General features: G+C 36.8%; 1 protein-coding gene across 1 annotated transcript in view; it reads left to right on the forward strand.

Annotated features, from left to right (window-relative positions):
* Positions 1 to 26,137, forward strand: part of LOC104621557 (TBC1 domain family member 22A-like) — a gene marked incomplete at both ends in the record, with an annotated part of 102,247 nt that overhangs the window by 19,948 nt on the left and 56,162 nt on the right. The window contains 2 exons of the mRNA XM_010288075.1: positions 6,255 to 6,364; positions 25,288 to 25,363. Coding sequence (XP_010286377.1) covers positions 6,255 to 6,364; positions 25,288 to 25,363 — 186 coding nt within the window. The remainder of the gene's footprint in view (positions 1 to 6,254; positions 6,365 to 25,287; positions 25,364 to 26,137) is intronic.

Raw genomic sequence — 26,137 nt, forward strand, 5'->3', positions numbered from 1 at the left:
ATAAAAAGCTAAGATTAACACATTACTTAAATATCTGTTTCATTAAAAATTAGTTTCCTTTGAAAGAATGTATGCTTTATTTAATAGAGATATTTTTTGTATGAGTTTGCTTAGTGTAATGAAGTAATAAAACTGCCAAGTTGCATTTATTTCTTTTCCACTTTATAAAGATTGAGTATTGATAGTGGTATAACAGGTTTAGAGAAATTCTGAATGCAGGTTGCCTTTTTATTGTTTGTATTTGAACACATAGTTGGACACACATGGCTATTTGGATGCATTGAGAGGACTGCTAGTTACTGTAGCAACATCATTAACTCGTTTTAATAATGGTCATATGTTTTCAGTATTTTAGTTTTATTTCACGACAGAATTTTATTAAGGAATCACCTTTGAAAATAGAATTTTCCAGTTCTTTAATGCAAAAATTTGTATTGTATGATTCCATCTGTCTGTAATGGCAGATGTTTTTACCCATTATCTGCACAGAAAAGAGGAAATTCAAGCATTTCTTTAGAAGAAATCAAATACATTTAAAATACAGAGATCAGATATGAACTTAATTTTAATATTTTGAACAGCTTCCACCATAATCATCAACTAGGCTTAATTTTGTATTAAAACCTGTTTTTGATGGAGGCAAGCCATTATCATATGTGTAGCATGTTTATTTTCTAGTTGTAAGTAATAATTTCTTTTATTTTTCATTTTATCCTTATGTCTCTGCCTTTGGGAGTGGATCCAGTTAAAGCTGTTCAGAAAAAGTTACTCATTGTTTTTGCACTGTGGGAAGGTTCGGAAGCATACACTGGGAATGAGTAACGAACAGCTAATACCATGCTTACAGCAATGCACATATTCAGATCAGCGTGTCATTGACTCCATACTACAGCAGTTTTCCTCCAGGCAACTATTTTACTGTTTTCTACAATTACATAGATAGCACGATAAAGATCTCCACAGGAAACTGAAGAAAATGAGAAACGTTGCTGTGAGACTTTGTAATGGGGAAATTTTATACAGTGATCTTTTTTTCCCCAGATATCGATATATGTACATATTGGCCTGCTGTTTTCCCCCGAATTCTTGTTATTTAACCTTTATATTACTGTCTATTCAGGTTTTACTCATTATCTAAAACCAGAATTTGCAATTCTGTTTTCAAGCACAAGTCTCATATTGAAATAATCTCTCATGTACTTTTGAAAGGGTTATTTTTGCTTCTTGTGTTGTTTGTCCTGAAATCCCATCAGCTCTTTCTTTTCTAAACATCTCTAGTGTGTTTATTTCTTCATCCAAATAAACAAAACAAAACAAAAAAAGGAGAAACATGCAGCTTGATTGCTTTCCTCCTTAAAACTGCATGGAAAAAGCCACACTTTGCACTATGTGCCTACACAAATACATGAGTAAATGTTAAATTTTTAAACTTATTTTGCACGTGATTCTGCCAATCAACTGTTCCTTAGTTGGGGCTTGTCATGAAAATGGATGGCCTTTTTTTATTTCAACTGTAGTGTGGAAAAGGATCATTCAGATATTCAGAGTCAGTTTTGAACTTCCTCAATAAAGTACAGCATGTTAAGGTGAATTGATGCAGCAGAAACCGTTGCAGATCACTGAGCACTCGCTTGTTTGGTGTCTTTTGTGTTGCTGTGCTGCCTTTATTAGATTCAGTGTCTGGATGGCTTCCACAGTGTAGCTCCTTGTTCAGTGTACACCATGTTTAAATAAAAAAGTATCGGTTAATATAACATATACAAAAATACACTTCTTAGCTGATCTAATGAACAATGTATTTTAATATATCTCTAAGTAATTAGATTTATTCTTTGAAATACTTGGTTGTGGACTTTTAGACTCAAGTTTGAAACAGTTGTTTTACATAAGGTAGATACTGCTGGTGTATAACTGAAATACAATTGAGTTGTCTTACCTAGTTAATGATTTTTTTTTTTTATTTCAAAACTTTATTATCTGATATTAGAAGAGATGACTTAGTGAAGCATGAGAAGCGCTATGGGAACAATAATTGGACTGGAAGTAGCTTATATATTCAAAGAACATATAAAAATCCTGAGTATTTATTTTATGTTTAAGAGGCTAGAGTTCAGTCAGTATATGCCACAGAAAAGCATAATGTTCTTGGATGTCTCTTCCAAAGGGGGAGAGAGAGAACAAGAGAGATAGATGAGTACTTCCTAAAAGTGTTATTTTTATTTCTGTAGTGGTTGAGATTGTGGCTCTGTGACATTACATTTAGGGACTATGGATTCTTTTAGTGAAAGAATTGGATGGTTCCTGAATGCTATCTACATCTTATGGTTTATAGGATTGCCCAAACTAGAGCAGAAAGAACTTGATAACAGTTGCCTTTCCATCTCTAATCCATTTTTTTTTTTCTCCTGTGGAATAATGAGAATTATACTTAGAATAGTGAATTTATGTCAGACCCATGTTCTTTTCAGAAGGGCCTGTCCTGACATCCTCTTTGTGCTTGGTGAGCACACCTGTGACAAAAAGTAGTTGAAACCATTGGAAGATGTTTCTTAAAACATAAAATGTCTATTCTACTTTTTGGGGAACAAAATTAAAAATTTGTCTTTCCAATTTGAGAGTCCTTCCTTACTAGAACAGTTAGAATCTAATTTTTCCAAAACAGTAATGCTGGGGTGTCTTTGCTGTCCAAATTGCTTCAGCCTTGTTTCTCAAACTGCTGCTGTTTTCTTGCAGCCTGTCATTTTTACTTTTGCTGGTAGTTCAGTCACAGGATGGGAAGTCTTTTGATGGGCGTTTAAAGTTTTATTTCAGCGAAGTTTAGACTTACACAGTTAGATGTCTGCGTTCTGAGGCAATCCTTTTAAGTTCAACTTATAACTAATACTGAGAAACAGGATTTTCTTTGGATGGGATTAATCTGATTTATTTTAGGTTTCTACTTAGAACAAGACAGCTAATACTCTGTCACTACTTGTTTTTCTGTGTTGGCTGTGAAAGGAGATGAAGATGCCCACCTTCGTTAGGTGTATCTTCAGCTCTTTTGTTCGTTTAAATCCTGGTATGAGAATATTGTGTGAAATGGTAGGTTTTGAAAGAGAAGGACAAAAAAGAAGTAAGATAAGAGAGATGAGAAAGAGAAGATAAAAAATCTCTTTCATTTGTTATCTTTTCATGCCCACCTGTAGAAGAGTTACTGTATTGTACTATGGTTTATAACTTCCTTTTTGTTCAGAAATGCGATAGCACTATCATGAAAAGAAAAGATACTCAAAGGCAGGAAATTTGCAAAGGAACACACTATATAAGTAGTCGTAATATTAGTCTTTCAGCAAGTGTTTAGTGAAGGAGGGCCTGAAGACTGCTTCTTTCAAGGGGAATAAAGTTCAATATGTTTGTGTTTTATATAAATATGGGGAACTCTGCTTCATTTAATTGTTTTTTTTCTGTAGATATTATAAGGCAGAGAGAGAATGGGTTACTGCTTTTTTCACTGTTTAAAATATTAAAATGAAAATAAATATTAACTAGACATTTTCCCTACTGGGGCACTGGTTTATGAATATGTAATAAACATAAACTGTATAACTGTAAGACATTTTTATGAATTAACATGTATAGAGTATACCAAAAAAATTGTTCCTGCTCTAGAGGATACATCATCTTATTGTCTGTCTGGAAGAGTCTTTCTTTTCTAAATTAATGGGAATATGCATCCTTAATTTCCATTTATGAACTGGTAAAGATTGTGGGGGTTTCTTGTTTGTTTTAAAATCTTAAGGGGACATCAGGTTGGAGGTAGATAGGTAGATACTTGATATTGAATTTTTTCACAGGTTTAAAATAAACTTGTAATCTTAAATTGACTTTTTTTGTCCATACTACGTCTAATAATTTTTGGTCTTTCTGTGAGTAAATCTTGTGAGTACTCTTAGTAATTTTTCTTGTAGTAGACTATTAGTAAAGGACATGTTGGCATTAATAATAATTTACTACTGTTTCTGGACTTTGAGGGACTTTCTGTTGTCTTCTCTTTGAGCTGCAGAACTGGCATTTCAGTTTGGATTAATTTTGCCAAATGGACATCATCTTAGCTACTTGCCTAATCTGAGTTAGGTTTCTTAATTGCTAGATGGTTTGGATTTTTTCTTGATGTTGGTCTTTTTGCCTTCAATCCTTTCTTGTTATCTCCGTTGTGTTCAAGCATCTTTCTATGAAAAAACTCTTAGATTTTATATTATGCTAGGCTTTCATCTTAACATGCTTTTTGTAAAGGAGTTAGAAGGGAATTCATAAGTGAAATGAATCTAAATTTGTGTTAGAAGCTCCCTTTAACAAGGGGAGTTTAATAGAGAAAGTGATGGGAACAGTACAAAGATTTTGGAGGGGAGTATTATGGCCTATTACTGCAGTGTTACTCCCAATTATGCCTATGTTACCCCCATTTTCCACAGAGATTTTGCTGTCCATTTCTAGGGGAGGAGTATGATAGAGATTTCTGGGGGGTCTGTTGTCTTCCTTGCTGGGAGGAATATGCTGCTGATGTTGGGTAAGGAGCTGCTTCTTCACGAAAGGATCTGCTATTAAAAAAATTTACTGTTGCAGTCTGCTACTCACTCTTTCTTCATTGTTTTGCAAAGCAGTGTTACACCTGAGTATTATTTAGGCTGTTTAAAATATGTTGCACACTTGTTTGTTGATCTTCTGTAAACTGGGTTTTTGAAACTACTCCAATGCAAGGGTAGCATTCCTTTTAATAACCAGTAAGTGACTATTGGTGCATTGTTTACAGTCCGGCGCTTCTGAGTTCACTGTGTACTTTTATTTTACGGAGTCTCTGCTGCAGTCCCCTGTTTTACTTACCAGGTTTCCCAAAATCTGACCAATGTTTTATTAGCATGACCTAATCTCCTTATCCCACAGCTATTAATATTTCACAGTCCAAATCCAATGATCCCTTAGAAGACACACACCCACATCTAGACACCAGTGCAAACAAGAATGCTTTAGTAACACCTTGCTACCAGTGTTGTCTAGTAGTCGTAAAATCACTGGTATGTTAAAATTAATTTATAACAGGTGTAATGCTCATGGTTATTACCAATTGACAAATAAGTGCTTTAAGATAGCATAATCAAGTGTGACAACCTAAAGATGTACTTGGGCTTCTGTAATGACATACTGCAAAGCTAAAAGATAATAGTGGAGTTATAAGATATTACATATTCTGTGTTCTTTCTGTTTATTCAATGCTACCTTTCAACTGTGTAACAGTGGAAATTCTTTCCTTGGTATATCATAATATGCTTAAATAGAATAAGCGCACCTCTCCATCCCTGCGAAGAATCGAGGGCTGGGAAAGATGCTGCTTTGATTCTCATCTTGATACAGTAAGGCACTGCGAGATGCTGCAACAGGAAAGCTACAGCATTTACTCAGAGCATTCCCAGCTCATGTTAACTCTCTTCTGGGGCTGTATGGGAGCTTTGGGAGTTAGCTGGCAAGGCAGCATGTTCTGTGTTCTTTTCAAAATGGATTAATTCAGGTGCCATGGTTTAAAAATAGAATTTTGTGGCTTAGGTGGTAAAATTTCAATTCATAGCAAAATGTGAATTTCTTTTAACACACTTGTGACAACAGAAAGACTTGGTTTCCATGAGTTACACACCCTTGAGATTCTGTTCTTTTCCAGTGCTGAGAATCATGGGGGCTTTTTAAGGTGGGGTGGGTGGTGGGAATCATCTGTTTCCTTTTGTCTGATTTCCTTCTGATTCCAAATGCTTGCCTGAAAAACAAATCCTCCTTGAAAAGCTGTCGCCAGCTTTCTAACATGGTGTTCTAAAAAGTATTTTTCAGGGCTTTTTCTCCTTTCAAGACTGGCAACTGTGTTTGTTGCAAACATAGATATGTTCTGCAGACATTGTTCATACATAGCTTGAGGGCTCTCAGAGTGCTTCTGATGATCCTCTTTCAGGTGTGAAACATTTAGAATGAAGCAATTTATTATATATTCTGGTTAACCAGGCGTGATTTGAGATTTTCAGTCTGCAAGAAATTAAGTATTCATTAACATTTAAAACCATTAGATGACACAGTTGAGCAATAACGATTAATCTAGTCTCTGTTAAAGTAAATGTGCATTGAAGTTTCTGATTAGACGATAAGTGGTGGTTGTCTTTGTTTTCAATTATTTTCCTCATCCTTGCTTTATTTATTCTGTGCACATCATGACTTGTCTTTCTCTTTTGCTGAAACAGAAGAAGAAGAAGTGGAAAATTTTGATGTTTCCAGTCTGCCTGAAGAAGTGCTGCAGAACATAGAAGCTGACAGTTACTGGTGCATGAGCAAGTTGCTTGATGGCATTCAGGTAAATTGATTTTTCCTGTCTGTAAGTAGTGGAGATAACCGATTAATGTCATGGCTTTGAACTACTTTAAGGTTGTTGAGAAAGAGTACATCTATGAAAAACAGGGGAGAAGTAGATTTTCCCATTGGAGAAATCTGCTGCAAGTTTGGCATCGAAAGGAAAAGGGGGAGAAAAAAAAATGTGTGCAACTTCTTTTCATCGAAATGTCTGCATGTTTCACTGTAGTATGATGTTCTAGAGCAGTTGAAATCTCTAATTCTACAGGCATGTTGTGCACCTCAGTCACCAAGCATGGAGAATGTTTGCTTATGTCTCCAAGTAAAGTGGTCGCACTGAGGTGATGAAAAGCTGGCTTATTTATTAATTTTTAAGACATTAATATAGCAACATAGAAACAATTGCTTTCTTATAGTTCCTGAAATTATCTTCATATTTCTAAAACATCCATTTAAAACTTGATACTTATGCTACTCCGCTGATTGTGTCAGTTTTTTTAATGTGGAGTAGCTATAAATGCAGGCACAATTTTCTGTTAGATGCAGCAGGTTACAGACTAAGAATGGTGGATTTGTGTGTGCATGTTTGCATTTGTTGGCATGTAAGTTTATGAAGATTAGAAGGTTCTACAAGAAATAGTAAATATGTAGCTGAACATCTTGCATTCAGGAGGAGAAATCCATACCATCTGCCATAGATTAAATGGGAGTCCAAACATCTGTATTTCATACTTAACATATTAAAAAACTTAACACACTGTGCTGTGACGCTGAAGCACTTTAAAGTAGAAACTTTGGACTTTTCAGTTTACAAAGAAGTTACCTTGAATTAAATTTTCCAGGCTTTGTTGCGATAGGCATCAAATAATATTTATCTAATATCTGTTTTTCAGGTCTGTGTCATTTGAGATAAACATTTTGAAACTTTCTAGAAAGTAAAAATAATCTGATTTTGTAAATTCAGAATATATGCACTAAAATAATAGTCATCTTGAATTCCTGGCTTACAATGGGACCAAAATTGACTTTTGTTAGAAATGTGAAAGTTTCTGAAAGGTGATGATTTCTTTTTTGCACTGGCAACAAAGAATTGTTTTTAGCAATGTATGGTAGGCAGATGTTTGCAGTCAGGGTTCATTTGCTGCTTTCAGTGAGCTGATTAGAAAATAAATTATGGTTACAAATATTTAGCAGGTTGCTGCTGCTGTTTTTCTTTTTTTTATGTTCATACCTTTTCGTTCTGATTATCCCCTGCTTTTAGATTAGCTACTTGCATAGTGTAGAGGATCTTCTCTGTGAAATTGTTTCAGTATTATTGTGGTGACAGTAGAAATTGTTACAGAGATGGCAAAACTTTGGCTGATTTATTCCTAACATTCTCTTAAAAGATGAAGCAATGGACAAGTGCTTCTACTGTATTTATTAGATTAAATCCTTTTGAAAGGTCCCATGTAACTTTATTTGTTTTGAAATGCTCTGGATAAATGCTTGAAAATTTGAGGATTTTTTTCTCCAGGTGATTTTGATGTAGCAAAGACCCTGGAGGTGGAATTCATGTGTGTGGAAAATGGCTATTCTCCAATCATTAATAAATAATCATAAAATGTGAATAACCATAAAAATTCCTATGAATTGAAGCTGCACTTTTCAGTGAAACTAAATTAAAGTTTTCCACGTTATTTTGATAGCATTTTTTTGACAGATACATCTTTCCTTACGGTACTTAATATTTTTAAAAGTGTTTTAACGTATTCTTGCCTATGACTTATGTTTTAATATGAATGTTTCATTGGCTAAACCATGTTGGCTGAGGCATATTGTGAATTTAAACTTGTAAGAGAGTTAATTTTTGACAAAACTGGTGTAAAATCGAATCAACAAACAGAAGTCTAACTTCTTTGAAAGTATTTTAAGTGTATTTTTCCTGGTTAAAGGTCAAATGAGTAGTAGCAAATTGAATTAAATGCAAATTGAAAAGCGTAGTTGTCTTATGTTGATTCCTGTAATAAAATGTTGGTTTGCTTATTTCAGTCTTAGAACTGCTACGTTTTCCAATACTTGGTCACATACCAAAAATATATGAAAACCTAATAGAAAAAGAAAGTGAGAACTTGAAATTTACTTGAAAGGAAGAAAGTCAGGTAAAGAAATGCAAGCCCTTCAACTATTTTACCTGTTTCTGGAACATCTTCTGTCACAGGCCTGCTGCTCGTTTTTTTTCTAGAAAGGGAAATTCAGAGATTACATAATTTCTCCTTAAAATTCTGTTTTCATACAAAACCATCAAGTACTGATGAACAAAGTAGTGAAACTAATTGTAATGGAATTAAATTTTCATCGATGCAATTTAAGCTCTTATATAAGAAGTGGAATGGTTATCAATTGGATGTATTCAAGGATTCACACATCTATCAAAAGCAGGCTTGAAAGATTATGCTAGTGGTGTGACTAATGATGTTACAGTTAATTCAGTGCAACTGCAGAGTGCTGCTGAAATGAAAGGGTTTGCTTGTTTGTTTTTTTTTTTTTCTTCCATTTTTGGTTTTGTTTCCCTTCTTTGTTGATACCGCTTTACTTATGCTAGAACATGTTAAGATAGTTGCAGGTTGAGTTGATTGGGAGAACTAATACAACAAGAAATTAACTCACTGAAAGGAAGGGCATAAAAAACCCAGAAAATAAAGATTGTTTTGCTGAAGGAATGCCATCCAGAGGGACCAGGACAAGCTTGAGGAGTGGGCCCATGCGAACCACATGAAGTTCAGTAAGGCCAAGTTTAAGGTCCTGCAGCTGGCTCAGGGCAATCCCTGATGTTAATACAGACTGAGGGATGAATGGACTGGGAGCAGCCCTCCCGGGAAGGACTCAGGCGTGCCGGTGGATGAAAAGCTGGGCATGAACTGACAGTGTGCACTTGCAGCCCAGAAGGCCAACCATGTCCTGGGCTGCATCCAAAGCAGAGTGGCCAGCAGGTTGAGGGAGGGGATTCTGCCCCTCTGCTCTGCTCTGGTGAGACCCCACCTGGAGTCCCGCTTCCGGCTCTGGAGCCCTCAGCACAGGAAAGACATGGACCTGTGGAGTGGGTCCAGAGGAGGCCACAGAAATGATCAGAGGGCTGGAATACCTCTTATGTGAGGACAAGGTGAGATTGGTGGGGTTGTTTGGCCTGGAGAAGATGCTGGGGAGACCTTATTGTGACCTTTCAGTACTTAAGGGGGGCTTATAAAAAGATGGAAAGAGACTTTTTACCAAGGCCTGTAGTGACAGGAAAAAGGCAACAGTTTTAATCTGAAAGAGGATAGATTTAGATTGGACATAAGAAATACACTTTTTTTATGATGAGGGAGCCCAGAGAATTTGTGGATGACCCATCCCTGGAAACCTTCAAGGTCAGGTTGGATGGGGCTCTAAGCAACCTATTCTGGTTGAAGATGTCCCTGCTCATTGCAGGGGGGTTGGACTAGATGATGTTAAAAGGTCCCTTCCAACCCAAGCCATTGCATGATTCTGTGATTCTAGCTGACTTCATTCTGGAAAGTGTCACCATTCTGGAAAGATCACCAAATCCACTGGCAGAGGGCAAGAACTAGATGGGTATGGGTGAGGTAGCACCTGGAATCGTTAAACTTAAGATCAAATCATGCCCCAAATTGCATAAGCTGATTTACATCCAATTGTAATAATCCCATGCTCCTGCTTGCACCTGAATGCTCATTGCTGTCTGTCCCTTGCTGAGTGCTGCCTGTTGTGAGCTGATTGATGGAGATGAACTGCCTGACAGCACAACAAAACAAAAAAGCACTCGTTGGTTTAAGGCGTGAACACCTTGATTAGGTATCATAGCAAAGAAATGAGCAGAACTACACAGTAGGGCCAGGGCAGGATCATGGCAGCTGAGACACAGATTTACTTTAACAGCTGTAGATTCTCAACTTGCCAAGCTTGTTGCCAGTACACAGTAGTCTAGATGATCCACTTCAGTCTCTACTCGAGAAAGTTGCTGCTGATTGTTTCCTGGTAATAATCATTAAATTAGTTCTTACTGCTCCCTTAGTATTTTCCATGTGGTCTACTGTAGATAATGGAATGTCTTTATAGCCAACTGGGAAAAACCGCTTCTCTCTCACAAAGCCACAAAACCAGACAACATAAAAGCACAAAACCAAGGGAGAATCCCAAACAAGATTAGTGTTATTATGTTTCCTTTTTTCTGTGAAAATATGTCATAAGAGACTCATGTATGACTACTGATACTTTGTCTGAAATGTTTGAATAAACCGTACAAGGATTTTAAAGAAGATGAATATTTGACATGTGATAACTGCAATTTAAGAATCTCTGCAGAATATTTCTGTTAATTTATTCATCAGTGTAGGCTTTCATTTGATGTTGGCCTACCAGTATTGGATAAGTTTAAAGAGTGTACTTTGATAACAGTTAGGATCCTGTTGTGAAATTTTTGACTAATACAAGCTGTTTTTATTTTGGTTTTTGTTTGTCTTTCCAATGTGTGAGAGTGTAATAGAAAAATGATTGTATTTGTATCCCTTTATTATTCTTAACCGAAAACTCATTTATTTTTCCAGTGCACCCCGACTGTCTCATTTTCTGGGTTCCAGAATTGTCAAAGGTGTTATTAAGAAATATGTATTTCTTGGCTGAGTTTTGCTACACATAGTATCTATTATTTCTCTTTTCCTCACTCATCTTAGCCCCCTCCCTTTTTTGTCTAATGTGACTGTGTATTTTTAGTATAATGGCACATCTTTGAACCACAGGGACCTATGGATTAAAAGACAGTGTTGACATTGAGCAACATGACAATCACTTCCTGACATGCTTACAGTTCTTAGCCTAGAGAAGAAATAAAAAACTGGGGTCAAATCACCTGTTGCTTTAGCAGATTCACTTGTGCTGTTTTCTGGTGATATGGGGTTTTCTATGCAGGTATGTGTTTGACACCAGTTAGTTTTGCAGAACTTTTCCAGTAGTTTAATATTGCACAATAATTCAGTCTATTTTCTGTTCTCAGATTACTTTGCATCTTCGTTCTCAGTTTTTTTCTCTGTTGTTATAGGCTTGTAAGTGGCTATACATACATTTCATCACAATTTGACTGAAATTAAAAAAAAAAGATTTAACTAGAAATACTAGGAGATTTTTTAAATATAAATTTGACTCTAAGATGTCAGTTAATCTTGTATATCTGTGGCGATATATGCTGTTTTATAGCAGTTAGTTTTGGATGATGATATGCTGTAATGGTTTTCCTTTTCAGTGCTTCATGATTATCCAAATTTTTTCTTTAGCTTTTGCCCCAGAAAGACTATACCTCACAGCAATTTTTATTTATTTCAGGAAAACAAATGGAACTTCTAAAATACCTTATCGCTCTCTACAACTACCTGAAAGGGGGTTGTGGCGATGAGGGTGTTGGCCTCTTCTCCCAACTACTGATAGGACAAGAGGAAATGGCCTCAAGTTCCGCCAGAGGAGGTTTAGATTGGATATTAGGAAAAATTTCTTCACTGAGAGAGTGGTCAGGCATTGGAACAGGCTGCCCAGGGAGGTGGTGGAGTCGCCATCTCTGGAAGTGTTCAAAAAACGTGTGGATGTGGCGCTTCAGGACATGGTTTAGGGGACATGGTGGCGCTGGATTAATGGTTGGACTTGATGATCTTGAAGGACCTTTCCAACCTAGTGATTCTGTGATAATTCTGGTAGGAAGGGGTCTCTACAGGTCATCTAGTCCAGCCTACTGCTTAAAGTTGAGTCAGCTCTGAGGTCAGATCGAGATGCTCAGGGCTTTGCCCAGTTGGATCTTGAAACCTCCAAGGATGGAGACTGCACACTCTCTGGGAGTTAAACTGTTGCAATGCTTGATTGTCCTAATGTTGAAAAAGTTTCTCCCTACAACCAGATGGAACACCTCTTGTTTATTTATGCTGCTTGTCTCTTATCCTCTCATTATGCATCACTATTAAAACCTGAGAAAAAACTTTGTTTTCTTGGTAACATAGGTTTTAGGTGCCTCTGAAGCCATCTTTTCTTGAGGCTGAACAACCGCAGTTCCCTCAGTCTCTCAGAGGGCAGGTGCTCCATACCTCTGAGCATCTTGGTGACCTCTTGCCCTTGCTCTAGTTTGTTTTTCTTGTATTGGGGTCCCTAAAACTGTGGTATTCTAGTAACACCAATGCAATAAAATTAATTACTTTTAAACATTGGGACAAAAAAATCTTTGCAGAAAAGATGGTTGAATTCTGTGGAATTGTTTGGTCAGAGGGTTTGCAGAGTATTCATCCTTGGAGTTCAAAACCTGACTGCACATGGCCTTGAGCAACTTGCTCCATGTGACTCTGCTTTGGGCAGGGGTTGGACTTAGATGGTCTCCAGAGGTCCCTGCCAACATCTATGCTTCCACAATGAGTGCTGTGTGCGGCTAATCTCTTCCCTTCATCTACTGTGCTGAGAGGCTTCTGGCTGCCTTTGCTGCCAGGGCACACCACCAGCTCAGTCTGAGCTTCCTATCTGAGACTTCCAGGACCTTTTCCACAGAACTTATATCCTACCTGTATTCTTGCAAGACGCTCTAATGCTGATTTGTTAAAAACTGTTTTTGAGAGCATGTGTGGCCATGTGCAAAATATGCCTAAGACCACCATTCTTGGTTACTTTAAGCACGTTAGTTGATAATTTCACGTTTGTAATCTGTATAATAGTATTTTGGTGCATTTCTATTGTGAATAAGAATGGTGAACTCCTAGGTTTTTTTTATAGCTAGTTAATTTCCAAAACTGTTTTGTCTTGCATTTCAAGTTGAACAGTCTAAAGATAAAACATTTTGGTTGTCTATCCACCATACTCTTGATAAAGCTGGTTGTCTTTAGAGCACTTCTAAACTGTAGATGATGCATGACTGTTTTTGCATTTCTACATGTAGGAATAATGGCTATGCATATGGGAAAACTAGAACTGATCCCACAAGTATTTTTTCCACTTAATTAAGTAGACATTCCCATATATCCACTGTAATTAGCTTTTTTTATTATTAAATCATCCTTTATAATACTTTCCTCAACAGAGTCCCGTTAACAATCAAGTAAAAAGTTCACACTGATCTGTGCCAATTGAAAATGTAATGTTCATGTATAAAACAGAGTATAACTCCTCGTTTTAATTTCAAGTATAATGGCAATAAAATAACCTAAGGGGAAATGTATGCATTGCATAACGACCTAACCAGATGTATTAAAAATAGCAATAAAATATTAATATCATTATTTATCAGGGTCTGGGAATTTTTAGAATGAAAGGGAGATGATTCATTTCCAGTGACTGGAGTATACTGAGATATATATTAGCTATTTCTATGGCTGATTAAATAGCGAGATTTATGATCTGCAAAGGGAATCCTGCAAAGTTCTTTCTCGCTCTGGAGTTATGGAAAGTTGTTGTGAAACTGTGCCTCAAGTCTGAATTATGTCTGGATGGCTGGCTGGAATGCTGCTTGGAAAGTCAGAAGTCTGTGGGAATAGCATGAATATGCAGCTCAAATGTTGAGTTGTTCATACAGAAGTAACTGATGCTGGCTGTTCTGAAAATTCTTTACAGGACCTTCCAAAGGTTTACTTTTAAGGAAAAAAATAGGTCAAAGATAGCTTTTTTTTGTACCTTTTTATTAAACTCCTGCAAGACAAATTTCTTGATCATCATAGAATCATACAATAGTTTGGGTTGGAAGGGACCTTTGAAGGTCATCTAGTCCACCCCCTCTGCAATGAGCAGGGACATCTTCTACTAGATCAGGTTGCTCAGAGCCCCATCCAACCTGACCTGGAAGGTTTCCAGGGATGGGGCATCTACTACCTCTCTGGGCAACCTGGGCCAGTGTTTCACCACCCTCATGGTGAAACATTTCTTCCTTAGATCTAGTCTAAATCTTCCCCCTTTTAGTTTAAAACCATTACCCCTTGTCCTATCACTACAGGCCCTGCTAAAATGCCTGTCCCCATCTTTCTTACAAGCCCCCTTGAAGTACTGGAAGGCTGCCATAAGGTCTCCATGGAGCCTTCTCTTCTCCCGGCTGAACAACCCCAACTCCCTCAGCCTGTCCTCATAGGAGAGGGGTTCCATCCCTCTGAGCATTTTGGTGGCCTCCTCTGGACCCGCTCCAACAGGTCCATGTCTTCCCTGTGCTGAGGGCTCCAGAGCTGGATGCAGGACTCCAGGTGGGGTCTCACCAGAGTAGAGCAGAGGGACAGAATCCCCTCCCTCGGCCTGCTGGCCACGCTGCTTTGGATGCAGCCCAGGATATGGTTGACCTTCTGGGCTGCGAGTGCACATTGCTGGCTCATGTCTGCCATGTTCCCCCAAGTCCTTCTCGGCAGGGCTGCTCTCAATCCCGTCATCCCCCAGCCTATATTGATACTTATATTGATATTGAGGGTATCGGTTATGTCCGCGGTTCATTTGGGTAGCTAGTTATGATAAACTGCAGGTCTGTTACCTGAGAATATGGGTTTGTTAGCCAGATAGATAGAAAGATAAGATTGACAGATATAAGGAATATGTACTCTAGTGTCTGTATCTGTTTTCTGTCTTCTGTTATGTGAACCACCTGTCTATGGCATAGGTGCTTTCATGCATGGGTCGAGTTTCTGTATCACAGGTACCACAGGGTCCACCTGTGCAAATGCAGTGATAGCTCATCTAGGATTTCTGGGTATGCATCAGCCCAGCACTGCTGGTAAGCTTGGCTAAACGGAGAGAGTAGTCTTTCCTCCTGCCTTCGTTAGCTGAACATAGCACCGTGAATGTCATGCGTTCAGGGAAAATGTGGTATATGATGTAACTGTCTCCTAAGCAGTCTTCAGAGTCTCCACTAACATCGTATAGCTGGTACAGTATTGCAGTCGTGCTCCAATTTTTGTCTAAACAGATCCTAATGCCAGTCAGAAGTGTATGTTTTAGAAATGTGGAAGTCCTGTCAGGAATTGTCAGAAACGCTAGCAGTAGCTATTTCTGTATGTAGTTCGCTTAACGTTTGAGCTGCATATTCATGCTCTATCTCTGTTCCTGCAGCTACTGTCGCTGCAACTCCATCTGTGAGATACAACTTCTATATGGTAATAACTGTTTAGTAATCTCCAGAAATCCAGATTGTTCATTTTATGCTGGTGTCTTGTCGAAATGGATCCTGAGAATGACAAAGCATGGTGTTTTTTTTTCTTGAAGCTATGAGTATACTAAGGAAAAGCAATGGATTGCTTGGTCAGAATAGTGTTTTTAAAAACTCTTACAAAAGTAACAGCTTTTTATTTTAGAATTAAAGTGCAAGTTGTGTTGTAAAAATTTATGAATGATAATATATATCTACAATTGTAGGGATGACTGCTGATGATTGCAAACAGATTGCTCTGTCTTGCCAAGAGTGAGTTTTTTGTTGAGTGAACTTTTTGTTCTGGTGAATAAACAATAGCTTAGGATTGCTCTTATTCTTTTCATTATCAGTGGCTTCCATAAAGCTAGTTGTAAATTATGAACAATTTTAAATTCAGATAGCCAGTTTCCCAAATATAAATTAATTGGAAAGCCATAAAAATGAGAAATTTTGAGAAGTAGGTTCTGCAATCAGGGCAGGCATTTGTGCTTGTTCAGGATTCTAGAATGGCATTTCTTCTAATAAGAAATAAACAATTTAGTAATCATTTATCAAATGATACCCCTAAATGGTATTTTTCTGTTACTTTGTCTGCATGCTATATGTGAGACTCAGCTCTTCTGAAACATAAGCATGGCCACAACAGGTATTTCTATCCAGAATCCTTTCTGTATTCATGCTCAGATGTCTGCTTTCATTTTTTTTACATACTCTGTTGGAGCAAAACCTGTTTCATGGTGTTTTAAACTTAGAGTGAAGGAAAGTTCAAGTGAAGTGAAGATTCAACGTAGAACAAGAGTCTAGAAATTTTTCTGTAAGCAGGTTTTACCTTTCTCAATTCAAGAGAATATTCTTACAGAGAATACACATACATTACTGTGACTGAATGAAAACCATTAAGGGCAGACTTTTTTAAGGGCAAAACACATGCAGTATTGTGTCATTCTGTGTGACTTTTCCTTTTTCCAAAGGACCTTCAGAACTCCAAATTCTTCTTTGAAGCTCCTTTTCATGGAGTTCTTTGAAGACTTTATTAGTACCTGAAACAAAAAAATACATTTTATTGAACAATGCTAGGAAGTTAATAAACAAACTCAGGCAGTAGAGTTGTTGTAACTGCAAGCTGTTGGAATGTAATTAACACAACTGTTATGTTAGTCTTGTTCTTTTGATGAGACAGTAATTAAAAGTATGTCTGCTATTGTCTGTTCAAAACTTGGAATAGTTAAAATGTAAAAAAAGTGTATCTACTTACAGTCTTCCTGTATGGCTCTGAGTAGATTTAGTCTGAGCAGTTGAGGACTGTATCATGGTTCTTGATGATCTGGCCTCAGCCAGATTGTTTCAAAGTAGATCCTGAAACTGTTAATGTAGCAAAACCTGAGAATAAAAATGTCAACATTGTAGATTTTCTGGAATAAATGATCCTTCAAACTCATCTACACTGAGACTGCCATTAACAATGAACCTGACTCCTATAGCATCAGTGTCTATTTTATAAAGTGTAAATAGTATATTGTTTTAGAAGAATTGCAATTAAATCAATTGTTTATGATATCACTGAAATATATAGTAGGAGTATTCCACAACAATAAGCTTTACATGGAAATTGCTGAGTTTGGACTGTGCTTGTCCTTGAGCGATCTTTTGGGACTCTCCTGAAATTTCTAGTGGCTTGCTTGGTCCCTAGAGGACTTACATTCCTACCCATCAGTTTGAGAAGATTGAATGTATCACTAGGATACTGTGCATCAGGATGCCTAGTAAGAATTTCAGAGGCAGTTAACTCTGTTTAGTTTGAAATACATCTGTGATTACCTTCTGTGAGGGTCTCCAGTAATGGGTAAACAGGAAGATCGATGCTGCTTTGGTATGAGAGGAATGGAATGGGGTGGATGTTTCATCGGATTTTGAAACTGATTTCAAGGGGATTCAGGAGAGTACAGACAGTTAGACATGCACATCAGGAAAGTTTGTAGAAAGTGTAATAATAAACAGAATTAATGGTTAAAGGATAAAAAACATACTAATATTTTCTACAACTCCTGTAAAGAAGTGCAGATATAGCTTTTAAAGGAATCAATGAGCCTGTGAACAACCGTACGGTTTAATGGCATTTCCAAAATGCATTTTGATAAAGTCCTGTATCTGAAGTTCATAAAGAAACTAAGCATCCATGGTAGAAGCATTGCCTGTTACCACATCAGGAGGAGAAGGGTTTATAGTAGTAGTCCTCAAAGGAGAAAACATCACTTTGCTACTTTTAAAACCTAAAATGAGTTTGTGCTTAGTATGCTGTATGCTGTTCTAATCCCTTCTGTCTGTCCCATTTTGAAATGATGGATTGAAAGTTTAAAAAAAAAAAAATGGAGCAAGAGAAGTGTGATCAAAGGTATGGAACAGTTTCTGGATGATGGATTATGTTCTTCACCTTGGATGACTTAGCTAAGTGGAGGAGTGTAATGGAAGTCTTTAAAATGATGAGCAGCATGAAGGTGGTGAATTGGGAGTAGTTGCTGTCCATCTCTTCTGATGCAAGACCTAGATAGTATCTTGTAATACTGCTGAGTGATAGGCTTAAAAAGAAGAGTGGTTGAATAACTAAGCTGCGGGGCTACTTGTCAAAGGACGCAAAGCATTTTACATGGTTTTAGAACCTGAACAGTTTGAAGTCTGGTTGAAGAAAAATCTTTGAACAACTTTAATTACAAAGATACCACCTTGAGTTAGGGAAGTCTCAGTGTTGCAAACCAGAAAGCTGCAAGCATATCGCTGTGGGCTCGTTTGCTGCTGACTGCTCTTAAAAGGGAAAAAACAAGGTGGTTCTTTTGTTTGGCCCAGGAGCCAATTTTAAGTTTTTATCAATAAGCCTTTGTTGGGACTTCAGGTAATAGAAAATGGAGGGCATCAGTAGGGTTTATCTTGAGGGCTGTAGTTTTTCTTCAGGACAGGTGTCTTCAGAAGCTCTTAAGGAGCCTGTGTCTCTCTGGAAGTCAATAATGCCGTTTTCTAGCCTGTCACTAAGAGTAAACTTAGTAATGGGTTCTGAATACTTGTATAAAAGGCATTGTTTTCTCTGTTTTGAATTAAATATATTGCACTATCAGTACGCTTCGGAACAAAATTTTTTTATCTTCTACTTAGAATTTACAGCATCAGCTTTTGGGATTGCAAGTGTCCATATTTATGATTTCTAGCTCTTACCCAGATTTGAACTGTTGTCTGGCCTACGCCATAATCCAAAAATATACCCTGAGCACTTCTTTTATTGCTACTTTAACAGTTTCTGTAATTTATAATACAACCAGTTTTGTAAAACTGAGATTGGATTACATAGCCCAGTAGATGATTGTGCCTTTGATTCTGAGACTGTGGATGCTATTATAGCATGAGAATCAGTACTTACTTTTTAATAAGATGTTGTTTTTTCTATCCTGTTATATAGGAAAAAATAAGGTGCGGTTTGCCGTGTAGAAAATTCTGGGCTGCAATGCTTTGTAAATCTCTCACTGCTTAGGAAATTTTAAATTTTCAAAAGTTAGGCTTAATAATTACAAAGGTTGAAAAATCTTTTCTTTTAAAGGAAGTATCTTGGAGTAATTGTGGAACTTGCTATGGACTGTGTGCAAACAGCATGTTCCAGCACACTTGTGTGTGTGTTCTTGTGCATGTGCACTCACTCTCCTGAACTGTTTTTAGGATTGACTTTACATTCTAATTTCCAGCTTCAAGAAACATTTGAGTAAACTGTGCCTACCATTGATATTGTTAATATACATGTTGGCTGTCATCATCTAAGTGTCATGCTTCTCTCCCACCTGCCCCCCCCTTTTCACATAACTTTGAGAGCAAGGTAAACTGAGTTTTTGTAATAGGAGTTTGCTTAGAGGTTCACAAATGCTTGAATGAAGTACTTAAATGAGTTTAAAAAATAAAATTGACAAGATCCCTTTCTGGCACAGTGAGAAAAATATAAAATGTCATCTTTTCTTCATGTGATAATACACTTGAACATATCTAAATTGATGTATAAGAATTATTAAATGTACATCAGTTGAGAAAATAAACCTCTAGGTATGCTGTATACCGATTGCTTAATGTATCCTTTATATTTAGAAGCTCTGATCTGATTGATAAAGCTTATTAAAAACAAGCAAACACCACATGAAGACTTTGTGTCAAAACTTTCCATCTGCTTCTGTAAATGGTTCTGATATTTTCATCAGTACATTGTTGGTGAACAGCTTGTGTGACCTGAAAAGATGAGAAGCACTGTGCCTATACTTGTGCTTGGCTGCAGTCATTATTGTCAAATTATTGACAGTCTTTTTCTTTTCAATTTGGCTGGCTCTATTTCTCCTTCCCTGATGACATAAAAGGTCATTTTCCTTTCTTCTTCAGCTCCCTTCCTCTAAAATTATCCTGTCATCACCTATTTAAAGAAAAAGATGGGTGACTTTGTTTAGCTAAAGCATGTGAAGTCTGAATTTTCAAAATAGAAAGTGTTCCTGATAATGATAACTGTAGTAAAGGTCATATGTGCAATATATTACGTAGTGCAGTAAGGTTCTGCATCATTCAGAGGGCATTGTTTCCTGAAAGTTCTTAGCTTAGAGAGTTGCAGATTTGTTTCATTTTCTGACCCTGGGAAACAATTTTTAATACTCTGAAATTCCTTCTATATATTTTTAAATAATATAAATCAGTGCAGAAGGGCAAAGGATCTAAAATGTTAAAACTTCTGATGTGTAGATAAGAAAAGTTGCCTTTTGAAACTTGGAAATATTTCCTAAGGAAGGAATAGAAAAAGAAATAGTGTGTTTTCATTTGTGTGTGTAAATACATAACGTGTGTATATATATATACACACACACACACACACAGAAGGATATATGTATATATTACTTAGAAGTTTGTTATATGTAATTAATAATACACATATGTTATTATATTTTTATATAATATTCAGTATGTATTTGATTCCTTCTGCGTATACTCACAGCTGCCTTTGTACTTATACACCAGATGGCACTCACAAACGCTATTTACATTCCTTTTCCCATGTGTAATTGAAATAATTGAAGAAGTCACAAAGCAAGGCTTTCAGATTTATTTACTCATTGTTATGAAGTACCCGTAGTATTTTGGAAGAGATTTAAAATTAAAATGACATGGAGATATGTTGAACTTACTGAACACTTGCTTTGGAAGTACATTTAACATGCACTTAAAAAGTGTCTGTGTTCTTTTTAGCATTCCATCATAAGTTAGTATTATTTTGGACAGATAGCTGACAGTACTGTGAGTGCGTGTGGTAATTAGAAATGGAGTATATTTGTTACAATATGCATCAGAGTGACTAATACAAATCTCATTGATATACGTAGTTGAAAATACTAGAATCTACTTTGGGCTTTTTTATTCCTGATAGACAAATAAAAAACGCTAGCAGTGCGTGGTGTAGATACTGCAACCTTTGGAGGATATTAAGAATGCAAGTAGGACCATCCTTAGTTCACTCAATACCGCTTTTTCAGTGTATCCACAGAAAATGTTACTTCAGGGCTTCTTTTCAAGGTAAATGCCTTTCCAAGTTATATCTTACTGTCAGCATTCAGAATACAGCTAGCAAAATGGATGGGACTTGATACCCAGTGGTTAATCATGCTTTTAGAAACTGTGATCTCCTTTTCTCTCCCTCTCTCTCTCCCCCTCTCCCCCCTTTCTTTTTATGAGTATGGGAGGATAGTCCCATAAACATTTAAATTTGTTCAGTGCATTTTTTCTTTATTTTAACTTTCTAATGAAGTTTCTTCTGTTTAAGTTTCTCTAACCTTAAAATGTAAGGAATTAGCTACTACACATTTTCATGTTTAATGAAGGCAATAATTAAAATATTTTAAATTATAATAATTATTTTTTTGAGGAGAATTCCTGCCAGACCTAGTTGTAGTTGCAGGGCAGGGAGGTGGTTATACTAGCCTCTGCAGAGTAGGTACAGACTACTAACACAAAGATTTCAGTCTGAAGCAAGTTTTGAGCCCTTTTGACATTATAAAGTCTTAACCTTCTGTGTTGTAAGGTGAAACCAATTATGTGTTGGAGTCTGAACTAGATACTATAACCATTCAGCTGTGAAGCAGTTAACATAGTTCACTGAAAGTATGTTGGAAGCTATCTGAGCAGAACATCAAGGAATTCAGATATTGCACACCACCACATGAGTTTGTTTATCATAGGTTCTGTTGTATTCATGAATACTCTGTCATATGTGAATAGTGACTAGAAAGTGTCAAGAACAGTGTTTAGAAATATAAGATGTTTTATGTTAATTGTTTGCTGAAGATATGTTGAGGCAAGACAATCCTGTTCTCAGTTACTTATGACGTTTTCAGAGTTTGTCTTTTGCTTAATATCGTTGGTGAAAGTTACAGAAGGAGTAAATGAGGACATATAACAAAAATTTGCAGGATGAGTAATGAAATGTTCCTGTGAGGACCCGCAACTATGAGGGGGAATAGGCAGAAGAGTTGAATACTGGAACACTTTTCTGCAAAAGTTAGCAGAGAACTTGTATTTGGCTTGTGTGGCAAGGTTTTGGTAGCAGGGGAGCTGCAGGGGTGTCTTCTGTAAGAGATCCCATGTTGGATGGAGCCAGTTCCAGCCAGCTTCAAGATAGACCTGTTGCTAGCCAAAGCTGAGCCAGGCGGTGATGCTGGTGATGCCTCTGCGGTAACGTATTTAAGAAAGGGTAAAAAACACTGCACAGCAGCTATGAGAGAGGAGTGAGAAAAAGTGAGAGAAAAAACCCTGCAGACACCAAAGTCAGTAAAGAAGGAGGGGCAGGAGGTGCTCCAGGAGCAGACTCGCCTACAGCCTGTGGTGCAGACCATGGTGAAGCAGGTTGTCCCCATGGAGCTCCACGGTGGAGCAGATCTCCACCTGCAGCCCGGGGAGGGATGCCACACCAGAGCAGGTGGACATGCCTTGATAGAAGCTGCAGCCTGATGCTGGAGAAGGCTCCTGGGCAGGAACTGTGGCCTGTGGAGAGGAGCCTGTGCAGGAGCAAGCTTTCTGGAGGGACATGTGGCCCATGAGGGGTGGCAGAGATGAAGTATTATGAACTGACCACAACTCCCACTCCCCATCACCCTGCGCTGCGTTGAGTCAAATTTCGAAGCTGCTATCACCAATAAAATTGTATGATACAGGAATTAAAATCTTTAACAACTGTACTTCTACATTGCCCTGAGAAATAATTTATGAATTTCAAGAGTTTGACATGTTTGGTTTTTTTCTTTAACTGTGTTACTAGCTTTTTCTTCCACCTATAAGCACGAAAAGAACAAGAATAATAGATAAAAGTATACTTTTTGTGTTTACAAAGTCCTTTTCAGTTTCACAAGCTCCAGAAAGTCAATTACAACTGTGAGAGGAGGGAATATGTACAATGTAGTTTAATTAGAAGAGATGACTGGGGGAGCTAGCAAAGATCTTTCTAGTTAGATGAGTCAGCACAAGTAGAAGAATGACTCCCAGCTGTGTTCATTTGCAGCTGAAATAATGAACAGAAATAAATGAATAGGCAAAAGATCAAATCTAGTGAAAAGCTAACTTACCTGTTTTCAAATACAAGATGGCAATTTTGGATTGCATTTCTAGATGTGTACAGAGTAAATGATGATTTGAGAAAGAAAACAGTTTCAGGCTCACAGATCACAGTTGGGAGCTGCACTACCTGGGGAGAGACTAATGATCAAAGTAGTAGTATTTTAGCTCTGTGTTGGCTTTCAGTGTTAAATAAGTGAAGATACTTTTACAGAGGATCTGTTACAGGTTAAACAACTGAGTAACATATTGCTGTACTTTGAGTATGATACTACTTCTAGAAATACCAATTAACTTTCTTTAAATAAATAAATAGAACAGTATATAAACATTCAGGGAAAAAAAGTTGAATATCATTTTCATTGGCGGAGTAAGTTCTGTAATGAAAATGAATATACTATTTCCTAAAGATACTGTATGCTGGATATGATACATAACTAATGCAGGAGTGTGTCAGACTTGTATAAAGGTTCATGAGATAGTTCCTCTGTTCCCAAAAGAAGATGATAGTAGATTTGAAGTCTGTGTGAGACTTTCCATTCTTTCAATTTTGATGCTTTGTTGCACTACTGAGGATGCTCATGTTCTGTTTGAGGGACAATGCCAAGAAGATGAAATGGTTGCCTGTTTTATTTGGTGATTCCTGTGGAAAACTCCAAAATTCAGAGAATTATTCTTGCTTCCTTGTCAACGCTGTTTTGGTTTATGCATTGATTTCGAATATCAAATACTGTTAAAGTACTGCTGGTAGGCCGGTAGAGAACTTTGCTATGATTTTTTAAATAGCTACTATTGGCTCAAAGCACATAACAGACTTTTGGATACTGTGAATCACTGTTGTTGGATGATGTACTACAACCAACAGAATTATTAAGGCATAATTTTCCCTTGTGAACTTCTAGCTTTTATACTTTGTCAGTTTTATAGAATTTGAAGATGAAATTGCAATTCAATTTCATAATACAAATCAAAATTAAAAAAACATGTAGATATAGTCAAGAAAGTCCATATGGCCACCTTTTTTTTTCTTTTTTTTTTTGAATAAAAAGAAAAAAGTCTCAAGACACATAGAAATGAACTGGTATTCATCCCTTTAAGGCGAAGTTCAAATTTGAAATCAAGTCAAGAAAACTTAATATTTCAACACCAGTGAAAACTTTTTTTAGGATGGTTTTGGGCATAGTTGCTCAGCTTTCCAATTGGTTTTCATCAAGGAATTATTCAAACAATAGCAGTTGAGACAAAAAGTCCTTCACCCTGGTTTTCTGTGTACATAGTGGTTACATGAAAACAATTTTACCTAGCAACTTTCTTTTAAAATATATATTGGCAATTTTCTTTTCCTGAATCTGTCTATATAGAAAACCATAAAAAATGAGTTGAGTGGAGGGATTGTTGACCAAGTATTCAGAAACATTGCTGCATATTTGAATAATCTCTTTATTTAAAAAGACTGATCACTTTGGGGTTAAGGTGGAGATATCTTTCTCATTATTTCAAACTATATATTATAGAGTTGGAATCCCAAAATTAAAAATCTAATTAGAGTTAATACATTCAAACAAGTACATGGAAATACCCTGCCATTTTAGCTGTATAGCTAGTGTGTTAGATTTTGATTCATGATATTAACTGTAACCTTGGGTTCAGAGCAGTTATGACTCCATTGAAATAGACTTTGGATTTCTTATGCTGCTGGAAGGTATTATTCTGAACTTCTAAAGATCAGATACTTACTGTGTTACTGATTAGGGTCGAAATTTTCATATTTCCTACATTATTTGTGATAAAATTGTAAACTTATGAGAAAAAAAGTCACCTTAAAAAAACCTCGTGTGGCACATTTTGGCATTTAAGATCACTCTTTTAAAGCTACTTGGACTTACGCAATAAAGATGTAACTTCAGGGGCACTAGATAGCAAGTAGAGAGCAATTGATGCAGTAATGGCTATAGAGTACACTGTTAAGAGACGGGGACTCAAAGTAGGACTGTGCAGTGTGATGATTTACTACTTAACTGGAAGCAGACCTAGGAAATATAAAAATAAGACACAACCACCTTAAGAAAACATAGAAAAATACATGGATTGAGATAAATAATTGAAGGAAAAGAAACTTCCCCTGCCAAACTTACACTTGTATATGGTCTCTTCTTCAGGATAACTACACGTTTGCACAGCCAGGAATTCAAAAGAAAGTGAAAATGTTGGAAGAACTTGTTAGTCGGATTGATGGTGAGTCTTAAAAGCTAACCTAATTTCTAACTGGTGTTTCCTTGAAAGTGTTTAGTTAAAATGTTTGAAGCAAGCCAAGCCAACATCACTGCAGTTACCTACAATGGTGGCGTAACATCGCCTTTCTCAGATGAGGTGTCATACTCGATCAATCTGTGGCACATTGGCTTTTGCAAGATCACTGTCGTGTATCATTTGAAAGAAAACCACTAGAGCGTGAGCCACTTTCATTACTTTTTATTAAGGCAATATAATCAAAATTCAATGGCAATTTCTTTGCAGCAGAGTAATGACCACGTACAAAAGGCAGCCAGTGTTCATTTCACATTAAGCTCAGTGATTGTTGTAATTCGGCCGAGTCACAGTGGTTGTTTATGGTTGTCCTTCGGCACTATGTTTTGTGCCTTTGTGCATCATTTTGCTATCTGGAATGCCTGAATAATTTCTCTGTGGAAACCAATTAATTATGAACTCTGGAAATAACATCTTTAATATTATAGATAAATTACAGTGTGTGCAGGGGTAATTTTAGATTATGCTTTCATGTTTTAGCAGGGCACTTTGAAATATTTTCTACCTTCATCCTTAAAATAATTCCCTTCATGAAATGCTGACTGTCATATTGCTAGAACAGAGTTTAATTAAATGAAATGCAAGAGATAATGCTTGCCCATTCTAAACATACTCTCTTGATAGTTTGTTAAATTAATGAACGGAGTATTAACAAAATGTTGCCAAGTAGAACCAGGCATATATTTGCGACACTAGCCTGTC

Source organism: Phaethon lepturus, unplaced genomic scaffold (assembly GCF_000687285.1).
Source record: "Phaethon lepturus isolate BGI_N335 unplaced genomic scaffold, ASM68728v1 scaffold7545, whole genome shotgun sequence".
NCBI classification, from domain to species: domain Eukaryota; kingdom Metazoa; phylum Chordata; class Aves; order Phaethontiformes; family Phaethontidae; genus Phaethon; species Phaethon lepturus.